The sequence below is a fragment of the Motacilla alba genome, chromosome 1A, assembly GCF_015832195.1.
Source record: "Motacilla alba alba isolate MOTALB_02 chromosome 1A, Motacilla_alba_V1.0_pri, whole genome shotgun sequence".
In the NCBI taxonomy this organism is placed as follows: Eukaryota; Metazoa; Chordata; class Aves; order Passeriformes; family Motacillidae; genus Motacilla; species Motacilla alba.
In genome coordinates this window covers 1,084,275-1,100,351 of record NC_052031.1, presented here as the reverse complement: position 1 = coordinate 1,100,351, position 16,077 = coordinate 1,084,275, and the positions used below count along the sequence as shown (strand labels likewise).

General features: G+C 51.6%; 2 protein-coding genes across 3 annotated transcripts; one reads left to right on the top strand and one right to left on the bottom strand.

Annotated features, from left to right (window-relative positions):
• Positions 1 to 121: 121 nt before the first annotated feature.
• CEP41 (centrosomal protein 41) lies at positions 122 to 12,532 on the top strand. Of its 2 annotated transcripts, XM_038155433.1 has the most exons (11): positions 122 to 216; positions 521 to 584; positions 1,445 to 1,492; positions 5,005 to 5,066; positions 5,719 to 5,788; positions 6,209 to 6,335; positions 7,045 to 7,196; positions 7,438 to 7,505; positions 8,600 to 8,714; positions 9,410 to 9,625; positions 10,900 to 12,532. In XM_038155433.1, exons 1-11 carry the CDS (start codon positions 184 to 186, stop codon positions 11,046 to 11,048), a joined length of 1,104 nt encoding a protein of 367 aa, XP_038011361.1. In that variant the 5' UTR covers positions 122 to 183; the 3' UTR covers positions 11,049 to 12,532. The 2 variants fall into 2 exon arrangements, with proteins under 2 accessions (XP_038011361.1, XP_038011362.1); XM_038155434.1 differs by lacking the exons at positions 122 to 216; positions 521 to 584 and adding an exon at positions 1,996 to 2,791 and having other exon boundaries at positions 1,461 to 1,492.
• A 633-nt stretch (positions 12,533 to 13,165) lies between these two features.
• Positions 13,166 to 16,064, bottom strand: LOC119708562 (carboxypeptidase A1-like). The gene is made up of 11 exons (XM_038155090.1): positions 16,000 to 16,064; positions 15,729 to 15,810; positions 15,402 to 15,536; positions 15,218 to 15,319; positions 15,021 to 15,122; positions 14,841 to 14,942; positions 14,625 to 14,735; positions 14,342 to 14,432; positions 13,829 to 14,028; positions 13,561 to 13,645; positions 13,166 to 13,433 (listed from the first exon to the last, which is right to left on the bottom strand). The coding sequence occupies exons 1-11, from the start codon at positions 16,062 to 16,064 to the stop codon at positions 13,246 to 13,248; spliced, it is 1,263 nt and encodes a 420-aa protein (XP_038011018.1). The 3' UTR covers positions 13,166 to 13,245.
• Positions 16,065 to 16,077: the final 13 nt, after the last annotated feature.

Sequence of the window (16,077 nt, the reverse complement as noted above, 5' to 3'; positions counted from 1 at the left end):
TCCCCGCCCGCCGCGTCCCTCCCGTTGCCGGGCGACGCGCGCGCTCCCCGCCGCGCGGCCTCTGATTGGCTGCGGGCGCGGCGGGCGGCCAATGGCGGCGGGCGTAGTTGGGGGGTGGGCGGGAGGCGGGAGCGCGGCCGCGCGTGAGGGACGGGCGGAGCGGGCGAGCGGCCGTGAGGGGAGATGTCGGCTCGGGGCGGGTTCGGCGACCCCCAGGTGCAGTGAGGGGCCTTCCCTTCTCAACACCTTCCGGGCGGCGAGGGGAAACACGGGGCAGGGCCGGGGGGATGGCTCGGGCAGCCCCCGGAGCCGGGAGAGCTCCGCGCTGGCAGAAAACGGCAGAAATTCTCCTTTCGAGCCTTTAAATCTGCGGGGTTTTCACCCAGATGGGCATTCAGGAATTCCTCCCTCGTTTTTCTGTCTCGTAAACCCCTTCAAATCGCTCCTTTTTCTGGGTTTTTTTAAAAAAATAATTTTATTTTTTTAATTTTGGCTTCTCGTCTTTTCCGTTTTGAAACAGCTTCTAAGCCGGCGCATCCCCTCGAATCCCAAGTATCAACATATAAAAACTCGTCTGGATACTGGTAAGTGAAATTGCTGTGGGGTAAAACCACCCAAAATTGGTGTAGGATGACAGAAAAATATAATTAATGTCTTAATTACCTGTGCCCGGAGCTAATTCACCCCAACCCTGCAGAATCCTTATTGTAATTATGGTTTGTCTCACCAACTGTTATAAAAATTATAGGAATTTCCTATTTACCATTATAAAAATTAGACAAATCTCCTATTCACAATTTTCCTTCAAAGCTGAAATTAAAACAAGCACGAATTATACAGACTTAGGTGTATTTATATATTTTTATCTGTATTTATCTTCACACACCACCGTGCACCCCCCTGAAAATCGAGATTAAATGCTCTGTGTGTAGATGACCACATGTTTGAAGCCTTTATTGTCTTAAAACTTGTTCTTTTTTTTTTTTTCCTTTTTTATAGAACAATTTGAGGGTTTTAACTGCCTCAGGCTCTGTTGTGGTGGTTCCTATAGAAATTATTGGTCCTGGAATTTCTGTCCATGGACTTTTCCTGTGTCTTATCAAGGGTGTGAGCCAAGATCATTATTTGGGGTGTCTTTGAGGGTTTTTTTTTTGTTGTTAAAGCAGCTGAATTTTATCCAGTAGCATTATCTTGTAGCATCCTCACCAAAATGTTGGGAAAGGAACAGCAAATCCTCAGATTTTTCTGTTTAATTCTGTTTTCCTTGAGAGAAAAGAGGAAAATTGTGGCGTTTTTGTACCTTTTATTGCCACTGGGAAGGAGGATCTACAACAAACCGGAGCTGTTTCCTTCAAAGCAATTGAAATTGAAGCCTCAATGGGCCTGAAGAATACCTCTAATAAATAAGTCATTGTACTAAATTGATATTTTGCTGTTGTTACAGGAAATAGTTTGTCGAAATACATGGAAAAATTGGAAGAGATCAAAAGAAGTGAGTACCTGGGGAGGAGCGGGATGGGTTAAAAATGGGTTGGTTCAAAACTCAAAGAGCAGGAGATGAATTCCAGGAGGTTTTCCTTGGAAATCTCCACAGATTTAATTTAAAAATCCAAGCAGGAATCTTCCAGATCCTTCTGTGCTGTTGGATTTTGTTATTGGAAGCTCTCTGAGCTAAGAAACCCAGGCTAGACTGATCTGGGAAGATTTATGGATCATTTCTGGGACTTTTATTTCACTTTTAGGTCACAACTCGAGCTCTTTTACCTTTATGTCACTTAAATTCCTATCAAAATGCTCCAAGACAGGAAAAAACCAAGCTCATTCCTTGTGTTTCCATTGATTTCACCAGCACTAAATGTGGGTATTTTGAAGGCTTTAGGTTGTTCAGACTAATGAAGGCCTAAATTATTTTTATTTCTCTACTTTCCCACCAAAACCCAGGCGTTCCAAAGAATTCTTCCCAATAAAACCAGCAATTTATGACTTTATTCCCAGATTATTCTCACATAAAGAGCCAGGAAAGCTCTTCAACCTCAAAGCTGCATTTGTGGAGGTGAACAAAACCCTGAACTGAGCCGAAAGCTCCATCAATTGGGATTTGAAACGTCCAGGTTCAGTTCTCAGCCCCGCTTTCTGAGGGAGCTCACGGGAATTTATCCGTGCCAAAGCAGGCTTTTGTTTGCGCTCTGTTTGTTGGGTTGGGTTGGTTTTTTCCCAAACACTGCAGGTCTTTGGGGGGGGGGAAAAAATCAAAAGAGGAATGACCTCGAGCTCTGCAGAATGCTCTGTTGACTGAGATCTCAGTGCTGGACACCGCCTTGCTTTTTATTTCTGTTGAAAATCTTGTTTTTCCCTGGCTTCCCAATCTCACCGCCGATCTGTTCCATGCGGTTCTTTTATCCCCTCCTCTCTTTTTTTTTTTGGGGGGGGCCAGCGAGGAGCTTTCTCATGCTCTGCGGGCTGAATGGCCGCGTTGTGTTCGCGGGGAGCGGAGGAAGTTCTCCCCCTTGGTTTCTCAGGGATAGATGACACCCTTTGGATGCAGATTTAAATCCCCGGCACAGGCACCTCTCTGTCCCTTATGTAACCTGAGAGATTTCAATCCGCGCCATCAAAAATTAAAGAGCTGCACCCACCACCATCCACCCCCGAGGACACGCACGGGTCTCTTCCTCCTCTCTGCTCGTTTCCCTCCTCTCCCAAGCCCCGAGGAGCCCGTCCTCGGAAAACAGAATCGTTCCCAGCGGAACCATGGCAGAAAATTCCAACGGATCCGCCAGGACCGGACCGGGTACGTGGGGGTGCTTTTGGAGCTGGGAGCAGCACTCCGAGCTCTCTGGGAAGGCGTTTTGGGCGGAGGCAAAGGCAGAGAGGCTTTTTTTGGGGTGAAAAGTCCTCGTTTAAGGTGGGAAGGAGCCATCCGGGAGCTGCAGTGGTTCTGCCTCGTTTGTATCCATCCAGCACTTCCCAAGCTCTGCTGCTTTAATTGTCCTTCGAAATGAAGTTTATTTGCCCTGACACATAGGCTCTCTTTTGGCCTTTGCTGGGCAGTTTTAATCCTTGAGCAGGTGAAAGGAGAAATCATTACAGGAGATAATTGTTGCCGGGGGTTTTTGGACTTCCAGGAAGATTTAACAACCCCAGTTGAGGTTTGAAACCAGGTGGTTTTGCAAGAACCACGAGGGTCATTTCCCAGCTAATTGACATCCTGAAATTCAGTTTCTGCACCTCCTCATCCTCCAGTCCACTTCCTGCACCTCCTGTGCTTCAGCCCCGTGGTTTGGATGTGCTGGGGATATTTTGGAAGGGCTCCTTTTTTCCTAGGACAGCTTAGGAGGAGCAGAGAGGTGCTTGTTTTGCAAAAATCCAAATGATTTGGGGTAGGGTGTTGAATTTGGGAGCTCTGAATTCAGTGTTGGGAAAGGATCTCAGCCTCCAGCACCCTAAACATAACTCTGAACACAACTCAGCTGTTTTTGCAAAAAATCCAAATGATTTGGGGTAGGGTGTTGAATTTGGGAACTCTGAATTCAGTGTTGGGAAAGGATCTCAGCCTCCAGCATCCTAAACATAACTCTGAACACAACTCAGTTGTTTTTGCAAAAATCAAAATTATTTTGGGTAGAGTGTTGAATTTGGGAGCTCTGAATTCAGTGTTGGGAAAGGATCTCAGCCTCCAGCGTTCTAAACACAACTCAGCTGTTTTTGCAAAAATCCAAATGATTTTGGGGTAGGGTGTTGAATTTGGGAATTCCAAATTCAGTGTTGGGAAAGGATCTCAGCCTCCAGCATTCCCGTGGCTCTCCAAACCCAACTGGAGAATTTCCACTAGCAAATCCCACAGGAATTTTCTGCTGTGGTGGCTGCAGGAATGTGCAGGGGAGCCCTTCCCCCTTCTCATCTCCCCTGAGCCGATGGAGCTTTCGGCAGATGGTTTTAGAGGATTTAGGATCGTGGACCTGAGTGGATTTGCCAAAGATCCTGAGCTCCATTGTTATCCCTAGGAGCCGAGCAGCTGGAGAGGGAGCAGCTCCTTCCCTGCCCTGCCTTTCCCGAGGGACAAAGCTGCCATTGCTTCCCAGGACGGGTTATTCCTTATCAAGATGTTCCTACTGATCCCCACCCTGGCTTCTCTTTCCTCCTCCTCCACCTTTGGTTTCGCTCCAGGAGGTTTTTCCCTTCCTCTGCAGGATCTGGATGGGATCAGGCTCCCACCTTGGCTCTGGGAATCTCTGCTCTGGGTCTTTGCCAGCAGCCCTGCTCAGTTTTCTTCCTCCCTAAGCTGTGTCTTCAGGATTAAGATTCAATTAGGCCAGTTTCTTGTATTAATTACCCATTAAGACTCAATTAGTCCAGTTTCTTGTGTCAGTTATCCGTTCCTGGAGAGATCCGTGTCAGCAAATGGAGGAAATCAGAATTTAATTGCCAGATAAAGTACCAAATCTTGGATTTTTTTGCATTGTTAAGATAAAACCTGCGTGTTTAGGTTGGTATTTGCAAAGACACGGTGCCCCATGCTCTGATGCTGCTGTAATTTACACAAATTAAAGATTAAGGTAAAGGAATCTTTTGGTTTCAGGAGCTTTGTGACTCCAGTGGGCTCTAAAGAGCAGCAGGGAAAGGGGGAATTCCTGAACTGCCTCCTGCCCCAGCACCATGGGAAACATAAATTCATATTTCAGTCTAAAACAACTAAATCTGCCTCTTCCTCTTCATCATATCTGCACAATAGCTCTCTTTATAGCTGGTATTAATTAAAATCTCTCTTTATGTCTGCGATTAATTAAACCCGCTCTTTATAACTGGTATTAATTAAACCCTTTCTTTATAACTGGCATTTCACAAAGTCTCCAGGATTGCTGCTCTCATGCTGCAGCACAAACCTGCCCTGAATTCCTGCCTGGCTGCAGAAGAGTCTCAGAACAAAGCTGGGATTAAGCCGTGACCTGGTGTCTAAAAAAACTGGGAATGGGCTGGAAATTTACCTTTGTTTTGTTTTTGTAGATTACAGGTATAAAAAGGATGAGCTGTTTAAAAGGCTGAAGGTGACAACTTTTGCTCAGTTGGTATGTACAGATCCCTCTCTGGCCTCCAAAATCTTTTAGGAGCAGCATTTTTCCTTGGAATAAAAATTCCTCTGTAATTATTTAGCTTTAGTTGTAATTATTCTGTCTTGGCTTCTTCCTGCCTTTAATAAAAACAAATAATTCATTTCCACGGTGGCTAAATGCCTTTAATTACAAAGTAAAGTTTGTGGGGACTCCATCTTTGAAATTAATTCCTTATTTGATTTGTCCATTAACTTAAAAGGATCTTCAAGCATCTTGCAAAAGAAAAAGGCTGTGTAAAACAGCAGCTAAACCTGAGTTTAGTGTCTGCAGCCCTCCCTGAGCCCGGGTTTAACTGCAGAAGGTGGGCAGCTGGGACTTCAAAGCTTTCTGTGCATTATTTTATTAAAAGCAGTGAATCATCATATTAAAAAAATGAAAAATTGATCAGGAAATAAAGAGCTGGGGAGTACTGGTTCCAGAAAACTGCTTCAAATTAGGAAAAAAAACCAAATTATCTTCCCAGGAGAGAAGGAAAGGGGAGGTTTAACTCTGAGATGTGAGGAGTGGGATCCTGCAGACTCAGAATTGTTTTCCCTGAGCTGCTCCCTGCTGTGTTTCCCTGCCGTGGGTGTGGGGATCAGTGTCTGCTTGTTTTTGTGCCCTGCAGGTTCTCCAGGTCGCCTCTCTGTCCAATGAAACCCTAGAAGTGACAAACGAGGAGCTGCACAAGCTGCAAGGTGACAGCACTGACAGCGGGGACAAAGGGGGAGAGCTGGGGCTGAAGTGGCAGAGCTGGCACTGTGGCAGAGCTTAATCAGGAGGAAAAATGGAAAAATAAAACTTCACCTGTGGCCTGGGAACAGAAACACTCCTAAAAAAAAGAAGGATTTGCAAGTAGGAAAGGCCTGGTGCTGGCAGTAACATAACCCACATCAAAAATTCTGTTTTATGGACTCCTTCAAATGAGAGCTCAAGCCCTAAAAAAATCTGTTGGCTCTTTATTATTTTAAATAAGGAGGCTCTGGGTAAATTCTCCTGCTTAAGAGGATGAAGATAAAGCTGTCACACTTTTCTTTCCAGGAATAGAAACTGCCCTTAAAACCTGCTTGTTTACCTCGTGCAGCTCCTTAGCTCCTCGTGCCCTCTTCTCTCCCCAGATGCTGGTGCTGCAGGTGACGATGGCTCGGGGACAAACGGGAAAGGGAGCCCTGAGGGGACACCCAGCCCTGTCCTGTTCCTGAACAACTCGGGAGCCGGGGAATCCCTTCGCTCCACGCTGCAGAGGTGCCTCACATCAACACCATCTTCTTCCTGTCCTAGCTGGTGATCGTTTGAGCCCAGCTGCTGCTGTTAAATTGCTGCCAAGGGGTTTTATCCTGTATTTGATGTTAGAGCCTGGGTTTGTAGGTGAGAGGGAGGGGGTTGGTAGGATTTCCTGTTGGAATGCGTTTGGATTAAACAGCATCCCAACGTTGTTGTCACCTGATGGTGGTCTGACGAGGAGATGTGTTTGTGGGATTCCACCCAGGCCCCCACGTTCCAGAATTCTGGGGATGACACAGTGCTCTGGTCATCTCAGTCACGTGTGTTGCTGTTGGTGATAGTTTTGTATGGATATGGAGGGACAGGACACAGGGAATGGCTTCAGAGTGACTGACACAGGGATATTGGGAAGGGATTCCTGTCTGGGAGAGTGGGCAGGGGCTGGAATAGAATTCCAGTGAAGCTGGAGCTGCCCCTGGATCCCTGGAAGTGTCCAAGGCTGGGCTGATCAGGGCTTGGAGCACTCTGGGACAGTGGGAGGTGTCCCTGGGGTGGAATGAGATCCTTAAGGTCCCTTCCCTCCCCCACCATTCTGGGACTGAGAATCATTCCGACCCCACCATGATCACAAGATGGTGCTGGAAGAGGAAGCTTTATCCCAGCTCTTCCCCAGCCTTGGAGGTGGTGGAGAGACACAAAAGCGCTCCTCAAGCTGCCGTTCCCTTTGCAGTGTGATCAGTGGGGTCGGGGAGCTGGACGTGGAGAAGGATTCTCCGAAGAAGGAGGACAGCCAGGCCAAGGAGAGGCCTTATCCCGACTGCCCGTTCCTGCTGCTGGACGTGCGCGACCGCGACGCCTACGAGCAGTGCCACATCGTGGGAGGTGAGCAGCCACGTCCCACGGGCCCCTGGGCCACATCCCTGCTGGAGTTTGTCCCCCAGCTGGGACATCTCTGGGTGTTCCCAGTGTTTATCCAGCACATCCCTCACTGCTGGGAGGGGATGAGGGGCCTGAGCTGATGCGGATCCCATACTCGGCGTGTTCTCAGGGCTGTTGTATCCCAGGCTGTTGGTGTTCAGCCTCTGGATGATTTTCCCTCTTTTTGTTTTCCTCCCTTCTGCAGCCTATTCCTACCCCATTGCAACGTTGTCTAGAACCATGAATCCCTACACAAATAATATTCTGGAATATGTATCCTTTACGTGGGAACATGGGGTGATGTTGGTGGGGGCTCCCAAAATCAATCCCTGTACTCGGCGCTGGTGAGGCCACACCTCGAGTGCTGTGCCCAGCTCTGGCCCCTCAGTTCAGCAGGGACGTGGAGAGGCTCGAGCGTGTCCACAGGAGAGCAGCGAGGCTGGAGAGGGGCTGGGAACACGAGCCGTGTGAGGAACGGCTGAGGGAGCTGGGGGTGCTCAGCCTGGAGAAAAGGAGACTCAGGGGTGACCTTGTCACTCTCTGCAGCTCCTGAAGGGGGGCTGTGCTCAGCTGGGGTCGCTCTCTTTCTCCGGGCAACCACAGACAGAACGAGAGGACGCGGTCTCCAGCTGTGCCAAGGGAGACCCAGGCTGGAATTGAGGAGGAAGTTTTTCACAGAAAGAGTGGTCAAACACTGGAATCATCTGCCCGGGGAGTCACCATCCCTGGATGTGTTTAAAAAAAGCCTGGATGTGGCACTGGGTGCCATGATCTCGTTGAGGTGTTTGAACATGGGTTGGACTCGATGATCTTAAAGGTCTCTTCCAACCTAGAAATTAGGGATCTCAAAAAACGTGGGACAGGAGGTGCAGCTCCACTGCCCCCATCAGATGCTGGATTCTGCTTCCTCAAGATTGCTCTTGACTCCAGTGGGAGCTGCCTGGATTTGGCATCTCCCAGGATTTTGGCTGCTGGAAGGCCAAGCCAGACTTGGGCGCTGCTCTCCTGCTGCTGCTCCAGGGATGCATCCATCAAATCCTTTGGCTTCCTGTCAGCACCTTGATGGGATTGGGGACAGACAGAGGATTATTCAGTGGGATTAGGCTGATCATTCCCAGGCTGTTGATTCTGAGGGGAGGTTGTAAACAAAGGGGCTGTTGCCATTCCCAGTCTTCAAGCCATGCTGGATCCAGTGGGAATTAGCTGTGTCTGGCAAGCCTCAGCCACTGAGAATTCTGCAGGGAGAACATTCCTGCTTGGAAGCCAAGTTTGGAGTCTTTCCCTCCACATCCCACTTGTCTCTTTTTCTTAAAATATTTCAGTATCCCTTGAGTTCAACAGTGACTCCTTAACAATTCCCATGGCAGAAAAACGCCCATGGCAAAATCATCATCGTGTACGACAACGACGAGCGCTTGGCGAGCCAGGCGGCCACCACCATGTGTGAGAGGGGCTTCGAGAACCTCTTCATGTTGTCTGGAGGTAGGTGGGGCTGGGAGAGCTCCCCCAGACCTCCTGGGGAAAGGGAGAGTGGGGAGCAACCTGTGGGAGCTGGAGATGGGAAAGATCTGGCTTGGGAATCACAGGACGGTTTGAGTTGGGAGGAAACTGAAGGATCATCCAGTCCTGTCCCTATGGGCAGGGCCACCTGCCAGTGTCCCAGGCTGCTCCAGCCCCAGTGTCCAGCCTGGCCTGGGGCACTGCCAGGGATGCAGGGGCAGCCCCAGCTGCTCTGGCAATTCCAGCCAGCCAGGAATTCCTCATTGCCAAGATCCCATCCATGGCTGCCCTCTGGCACTGGCAGCCATTCCCTGGGTGCTGTCCCTGCAGGCCTTGTCCCCAGTCCCTCTGCAGCGACCCTGGAGCCCCTGCAGGCCCTGCCAGGGGCTCGGAGCTCTCCCTGGAGCCTTCCCTTCTCCAGGAGAACATTCCCAGCTCTGGGAGCAGCTCCAGGCCCTCCTCTGGACTCTGTCCAGCTGCTCCACATCCTCCCGCCATTGTCCCCAGGGTTGGACTCCGCGTGGGGTCTCACCTGAGCAGGGCACAGGGGCAGAATTCCCCCTTGGGCCACCCACGTTTCTCCATCCAAACTTTGGACCTCCAGCTGCATCAGTCCCTCGTGACTGCTCCCTCCTGACCCATCCAGCTGGGATAACAGCTGCTCTGTGTCCCTGCAGGCCTCAAGGTCCTCGCCCAGAAGATCCCAGAGGGCTTGATCACCGGCACACTGCCCGTGTCCTGCCAGGTGGCAGCTCCCACGGGAACTGCCCGGAGGAGAGCGACCCCCAGGGTGCCACCCACGCCTGCAGAGAACAAGTGGAGGTTTTCTGCCGATGATCTGCAGAAGCTGAGGCATTACCTGGCTGAGGAGCAGATTCCTTCAGATGCTGCCAGTAAGAGTCCAGGGCTGCCTTTTCGGGCTTGCCTCGAAACACAGGGCCAGGCTGATGCCTCAGGTTTGGCTTTTCTATGTTTCACATTCTGTGCTGCTTCAGTGTGTGGCTCTGGGCTTCATATTATGGGATGGTGAGCTCTCTGCACAGAGCAGGGAGACAAAACAATTCCTGCTCCAGCTGGGACCAAGGACAAATGAGCCAAAGCTCAGGCCAGGAGCACAAACAGTGTGGGCTGCAGAGAGACAAACAAGCAGGGTGGGAGTGCCTGGGCTAAAGCTGGAACGGGACAATGACCTGCAAGGTGCAAATGGAGCAGAGCTGAGCCAAGGGAGAGACCCCGGGAGCGCTCGTGCATTTTGGGACCATTTGGGTTCCTCTTGGCTGCAGCCCTGGCTGGGCTCTTGTGCTGCCCAAGGTGGATCCATGGAGGAGATCCTTTCAATAAATCCCCAGTTTATTCTTCAGCTCCATCTAATCTCTGTTCTAGCTCAGCCTTCATAGGGCATTGAGGCAAAGTTTAAAGAATAAAAAGGGATGTATTTAATGAAAGACCTTCAGGTACATTAAGGGCAGATGAAGTTAATTAACCTTTTTTGTGAAGTTTAGTCATGCACTAATGCAGTGCAGGATTTGAAAAATACAAGAACTAAAATTCTAAGGCATCACCAGAACGTGCTTCAACCTACCTGGAATGGTTGGGTGGGAAGGTGCAGGCACACAGTTTGTGGTGATTGGGAGTGGGGCTGCCCCAGCCTCATCCTCAGTGGATACAGGTGAGCAGCACTGCCAGCCATGAGCCATGGGGTGCCCAGGTGTGCTGAGCAACCACACAGGGAGCAGAGGGCACACGGGGCAGGGCATGAACACGAGGGGATAAAAGCCTGGTCTGAAGGACAAGATCAGATGCTGGCAGCCTTCTGAGGTGGCATGATGTTCTTCTGTGTGAGTTGAAGCTTTCTGATCTTGTTTGGTGACACTCCAGGTATGGTGGCTGTCTCAGCTGTGACATGTGCTGTGACACTAAAGCAGGACAGGATTTGAAAAATGTAAAAGCTAAAATTCTAAGGCATCACCAAAATGTGCTTCAACCCCATCACGGAACGCTTGGGTGGGAAGGGACCTTAAACCCCATCCATCCCACCATGGGCAGGGACACCTTCCCCTGTCCCAGGTTGCTCCAAGCCCATCCAACCTGGCTGGACACATCCAGGGACGGGGCAGCCACAACTTGTGGACAGCCAGTTTGTGATCTGGGGTTGTTTTTCCCACAGGCCGCCTTTCCCGGGGTGTTTCAGGCCACGATTCCAAGCTCTCATCCGTCAGGAGCAACCCCAGCCTCCACAGCCCTGCTCGCACGCTGGGATCCCTGAGCAGCCGCTCCCACAGCAGGACCAGCATCCAGAACAGGCCCTGGAAATAAAGGGGTATCCAGGTTTTGGGAATCCTGAGCAGTGCAGCCCGTTTGTGGTTTTAGGAATGGGCAGGGAAAAGCAGCCATGGTGAGAAGTGGCAGCTCGGGTAAGGCTGGGCAGCTGGAATGTTTCCTAGAAGCAGGAATGGCATCTCTTGGGGTGCAGGGCAGGACAGAGGTGATAGAACTGGTTTTGTAGGGGAGGGAGAAAACTGCTAGTAAAGGCTGGCACCAGTAGAAACTGTTCCACAAAGTTTTCAGTCCAGCTGAAGGAATTTGTGTCCGTAACATTTCCGGGCCATGCCTGGAGCCGTGAGGGTGAACAGGCCACAAATCATCTGTGAGCACCAACTTTGGTGGTTTTAGCAGAGATAAAGGCATTCAGCAACTTGCCAAAAGTGAGAGAAGATCCTGGAAGCGTTGGTTTTTGGGTGTTTTTTTAATAAATTATGATAATGAACAGAAGTATTTGTAATAAAGATGTTTTTTATTGCCCAGCTGGTGCTGTGACAGTCGTGCTTGCTCGTGGACACTTTGTGAATAGTTGTGTCTTTCTCAAGGTGAGCTGCAGGAGAATAACTGGAAGGTGGTTTTTTTTTTCCCAATGACTCCTTTGCCAGTGTTTTTTTAGGAGTTTCTTTAAGGTTTAGGGTGGCTGAAGGAAAATTTGCTGCTGCTGCCTCACCAGGGCTCTGGAATCTGGAACTGAACAGGGTGAAGGTTTCCTGGACAGTGAGTAGCACAGTTTGCCTCGAATTGGTGCTTCTGGATAACCTGGGAATCCTCTGATTTTCCTGAGCTGCCTATGGGACACTTTGGAAGTGATTTTGGAAGGATTCTGCTCTCCAGTTCTTCCATCTGGCATTGCTGAGCCTGGTCCTGCTTTGGTTATCGTGGTCTTGTGGGGTTTGTGTGTATTTTTGGATTCAGTGGTTTTCCCCCCCTTTTTGAAGCAGACAATCTTCAACACATCCCAAACTCACTGGTGGTTTTGGGATAATTCTGGTGAAAGGACAAAAAGTAGGGGAAATGGCACATAATTTCCTGTTTGGGAGATTAGGACTCGACATCCCTGAGCACATTTATCTTTTATTGTGACTGTGAGTGTGAAACCAGACAGTGCTGATTGCAGGACTGGCAGGTTCAGTCTGACAAGGCCCTGCTGCTGTGGGAGTAGATTTTTCCAGCTCCATGAGCTCTTGGCAGTGTCGCTGCATTGGCTAAAATCCTGATTTTGCTATCCAGCTGTGGGAGACAGATCCAGAATCCCTGGCTGCTCCGTGCTGCATGAAAACCTCCTGGTGAAACTGTTGGCTAAAACTGGCTTGAGTTGTTTGTGATCCCCCAAATCCAAGGAATCAAAGCAAGGACTGGATGTTCTTTCCCACCATCTCGATGGATTTGTGTGGATTTGGACTCTTGGTGTTGTTTGGAGCAGAGTCAAACTCCGTAGAGGCTGAGAGGTTTAATTTAATAAAATGTAAATTACAGCATCTGTTTGGGTGATTTATTTGCAGCTTTGAGAGCTGTAGAGAGCCTGGAAAAGCTGGGAGTGAGCAGGGGCTCAGCTCCCCATTCCCTAGGGATTGCAGCAGGTGAGGGGGGGGTCACACAGTCAGAAAGGTTTGGCTGGGAAAGGGACCTTAAAGCCCATCCAGTTGCAGCTCCTGGACACCTGCCAGTGTCCCAGGCTGCTCCAGCCCCAGTGCCCAGCCTGGCCTGGGGCACTGCAGGGATGCAGGGGCAGCCCCAGCTGCTCTGGCAATTCCAGCCCAGGCAGGAATTCCTCCTGGCCAAGATCCCATCCATGGCTGCCCTCTGGCACTGGCAGCCATTCCCTGTGTGCTGTCCCTGCAGGCCTTGTCCCCAGTCCCTCTGCAGCTCTCCTGGAGCCCCAATAAATCCTGCTGACCTCATGTCCAGAGCCCCATTCCCTTTCCATCCTCTGCCAGATCAAAGGGAAAACCACCACCTTCCTTCCTTTTTGTTCCTGCTCTTTTCATGCCCTTTCAATCAATTCCTTTTCCAGGCCACTGACCCAGCACACCCTGTTTGTGCTGGAACCAACTCCAACTCCAAAAAGGCTTTTCCACCCAATTTGGGAAAACGGGAAAACAACCACAAGCTTTTCTCATCCTTCTTCCCATTTATTTATTTATTCATTGCCTTCTTCCCTCTCTCCAGCTGCTCCAGCTCTGATCCCAGCTCAGTACATGTTGTCCCGGGCGTGCTCCATGATGACCTTCAGTGCCAGCCAGGTCTCCTCGGCGGTGGGAACGATCTGTTTGGCGGGCAGCAGGAATCCATAACGCCCCGTGTCCCGCAGCTCGAAGGTGAAGGAATATTTAATCCCCTGGTTGTAGGTCCAGTCGACGGTCGAGCCGCTCGCTCTGTCTGAGGGAGTTAAAAATGGGGAGGACTCAGAGCCTCCATTGCTTCGTAGAGGAATCTCATGGGATATTTGGCCGGTGTGAGGGATGGCTTTGGGATTCGGGGGTTTTGGGGCTGTCCCAGCACTTACAGATGGTGGTGATGATGCTGCCGTACTTGTACTTGGTGCCGTACAGGGAGGACAGAGCTGCCACAGCCTTGGCAGAAAGCTCGTGCTGGGAATACAGGGAAAGGGGAAAGATGAACCAAAGAAAAGAAGAACCTATGGGACACAGCTTTTTTCTGGGTGCAACAAAGCTCCTCCCAGCTTCCCAAGGGATGCAGGACGGAGGTGGCTCCTCCTTGGAGCAGCAGAAGAGCTCCACCCCATCCCAGCCCCTCGAAGCACGTGGCCTCACCAGTTCCTGGTCGTCTGGCGCCGGGGTCTCGGTGTAGCCGTAGGGATAGAGCAGGAGCTGGGAATAGCTGTGGATGGAGATGAAAGCCTTGATGTTGCCATGGCTCTTCACAAAGTCCACAATGGATTTCACCTCGGGCTCCGAGTTGGGGTAGGGTCCGTGGTACGTCTCCGTGCAGGAGTTTCCGCTGGCTCCGGCATCTGCGGAGGAGAATGGTGAGAACACAGTGGGAGTTTGAGAACTTCCAAGCCCAAGAGGTTTTCCCACCCCTCAGCTCCTTGATGGTGATCAAGGGATGCTCTTGGGGCTCCTCCTAGACATTTGTATGGTGACTTTCATTTGTCACTGGGGGACATCAAAGCCCTGGTGGAGCCCAAACCCTTGGCTCTGCCATGGAGAGCAAATCCCACCTCTTCCCCAGGGGACATCAATGGATCTTTGAGCCAGAAACAGCTTTGGAGCCTCCATCTGGAGAGTGGAAACGCTCCACAGGGGCACGGGGACAGCTCTGACCTCCAAAGCCTGCATCCCAGTTGCGGTTGGGGTCCACTCCGACACAGATGGCACCCGGGTGCTTGGACCTGGTCTTGCGCCACAAGCGGTTCTGGAAGGGCAGAGCCACCTCAGCTGCTGCCCAGGGCTGGAGCTCCACAGCCCGTGGTGGTCCCCTTCCCATCCCATGGAAATGTGGTGAGGAGGCTTTGCCCTCTCAGGGATATGCAACCCCTCAAATCCTGCTCCCCAGCCCCATCCAGAGCTGCGGTAGGAACCAGGGAGAGGAGATCCGGGGCCGTACCTTGCTGTGGGTGTAGGCAAAGCCGTCTGGGTTGGTGACAATCTCCAGGAAGATGTCCATTGTCTCCAGGATGGAGGCCACACCTTCATTATTCGCATGATCCTGGACAATCTAGAGAGGATGGAGGTTCAGAGCTCCCTGTTCTCCCTGTGGGATCACCCACCTGGATCCCACAGCTCCTGAGGACCGGGTGGCCCTTTGGGGATGTGTCAGTACCTTCTTGGCAAACCAGATGCCGCTGGCCTGTGTCACCCACTCGCGGGAGTGGATCCCGGTGTCGATCCAGATGGCCGGGCGGTTCGTGCCCCCTGTGCTGAACTGGGAGGGCAGAGAGGAGGGGTTGGCTTTGTCCCTGTCACCACTTTCCCCTCTGGATCACGATCCCCAAATCCTCACCTTGAGCACGTAGAGGGGACGGTTCTCGGTCGAGCGGCCGATCTCCAGCTTGGTCACCAGGTTGGGGTTCTCGGCCACCAGCATGTCCATGAAATTGTAGATCTGGGAACGAGAGAGGTGGGGGTCACTCCCAGCTCACCCCCTGCCCAAGAGCAAACTTCTTCCCCCAAAATGCCCCAAATCTTGTGCTTTCCCACCTCATCTATGGTGTGGTAGGCCTCGTAGTTGAAGGTGTTGGTGTCGAGCGACCGCTGGCGGCTGCTGCGGAGCATCTCCGTCTGCTCTTCATCCAGCAGGGCCTGTGGGACACGGGGTGGGATGAGCCCCATTCCCACCGATGGGATCCCACCTCTCCCTCACCTCCCCTGCGGCACCGCTGACCTGCACATCCTCGATCATGATGGAATAGGAGACCCCACTGGCCTCCAGGTGGGCTTTGACCGCCTGCAGGCTGCGGAAGGGCACGCGGATGTCCACGGGAAGTCCGAGCCCGCGGGGAGCCAGCCAGAAATCCAGCTGGATGGGGAAAAATGGAGATAAGGGGTGAGATCCTGTCTCAGGATGCACCCCCAGCACCAGCCTCTCTTGCTTCTCACCGCTCGGTTCCCATAATCCCACATCCAACCCCGTCCTTGCTGTGCTTGGGGGGTGTAACACGAGGGCCATTGGCTGGGGGGTGTCCCCAGAATCCACCTCCACACCCAGTACCTGCAGATGCTCCAGCTCCTGCAGCTCCTGCACCTTCTGCAGCTCCTCATTGCTCTGGGGAACGACGCGCAGCACCTGGTGCCTGTGGGGTCAGGGGGTGCTGGGGGCTGTGGGACAAGCTCCGGCCCCATTAGTCCGACCTAACCCCACCCATCCATCCCCCCCTGTTCCGGGGATTTCCCTGAGCCTTTTCCCTGTGCTCCCTCAGGGCTGAACCAGCTCCTTCTGCCCCACCAGCATGGTGCCACCATCCCCATCCTGGACCCCCTACCCAAAGAAGGTCTCGGTGCAGGTGGCCACTGCCACCAGGGCAGCCAGGAGCACGGGGAGCCTCATGGTCAGCAGGGAG

Bases quoted from the DNA above. Each gene is read 5' to 3' on its own strand.
- CEP41 (XM_038155433.1), top strand. From the start codon at position 184: ATGTCGGCTCGGGGCGGGTTCGGCGACCCCCAG. The intron at 1,493-5,004 runs GTGAGTACCTGG...TTGTTTTTGTAG, and splicing joins ATTGGAAGAGATCAAAAGAA to ATTACAGGTATAAAAAGGAT. The intron at 9,626-10,899 runs GTAAGAGTCCAG...TTTTTCCCACAG, and splicing joins GATTCCTTCAGATGCTGCCA to GCCGCCTTTCCCGGGGTGTT.
- LOC119708562 (XM_038155090.1), bottom strand. From the start codon at position 16,064: ATGAGGCTCCCCGTGCTCCTGGCTGCCCTGGTGGCAGTGGCCACCTGC. The intron at 15,811-15,999 runs GTAGGGGGTCCA...CTGACCCCACAG, and splicing joins TGCACCGAGACCTTCTTTGG to GCACCAGGTGCTGCGCGTCG. The intron at 13,434-13,560 runs GTAAGTGCTGGG...TAACTCCCTCAG, and splicing joins CAGCATCATCACCACCATCT to ACAGAGCGAGCGGCTCGACC.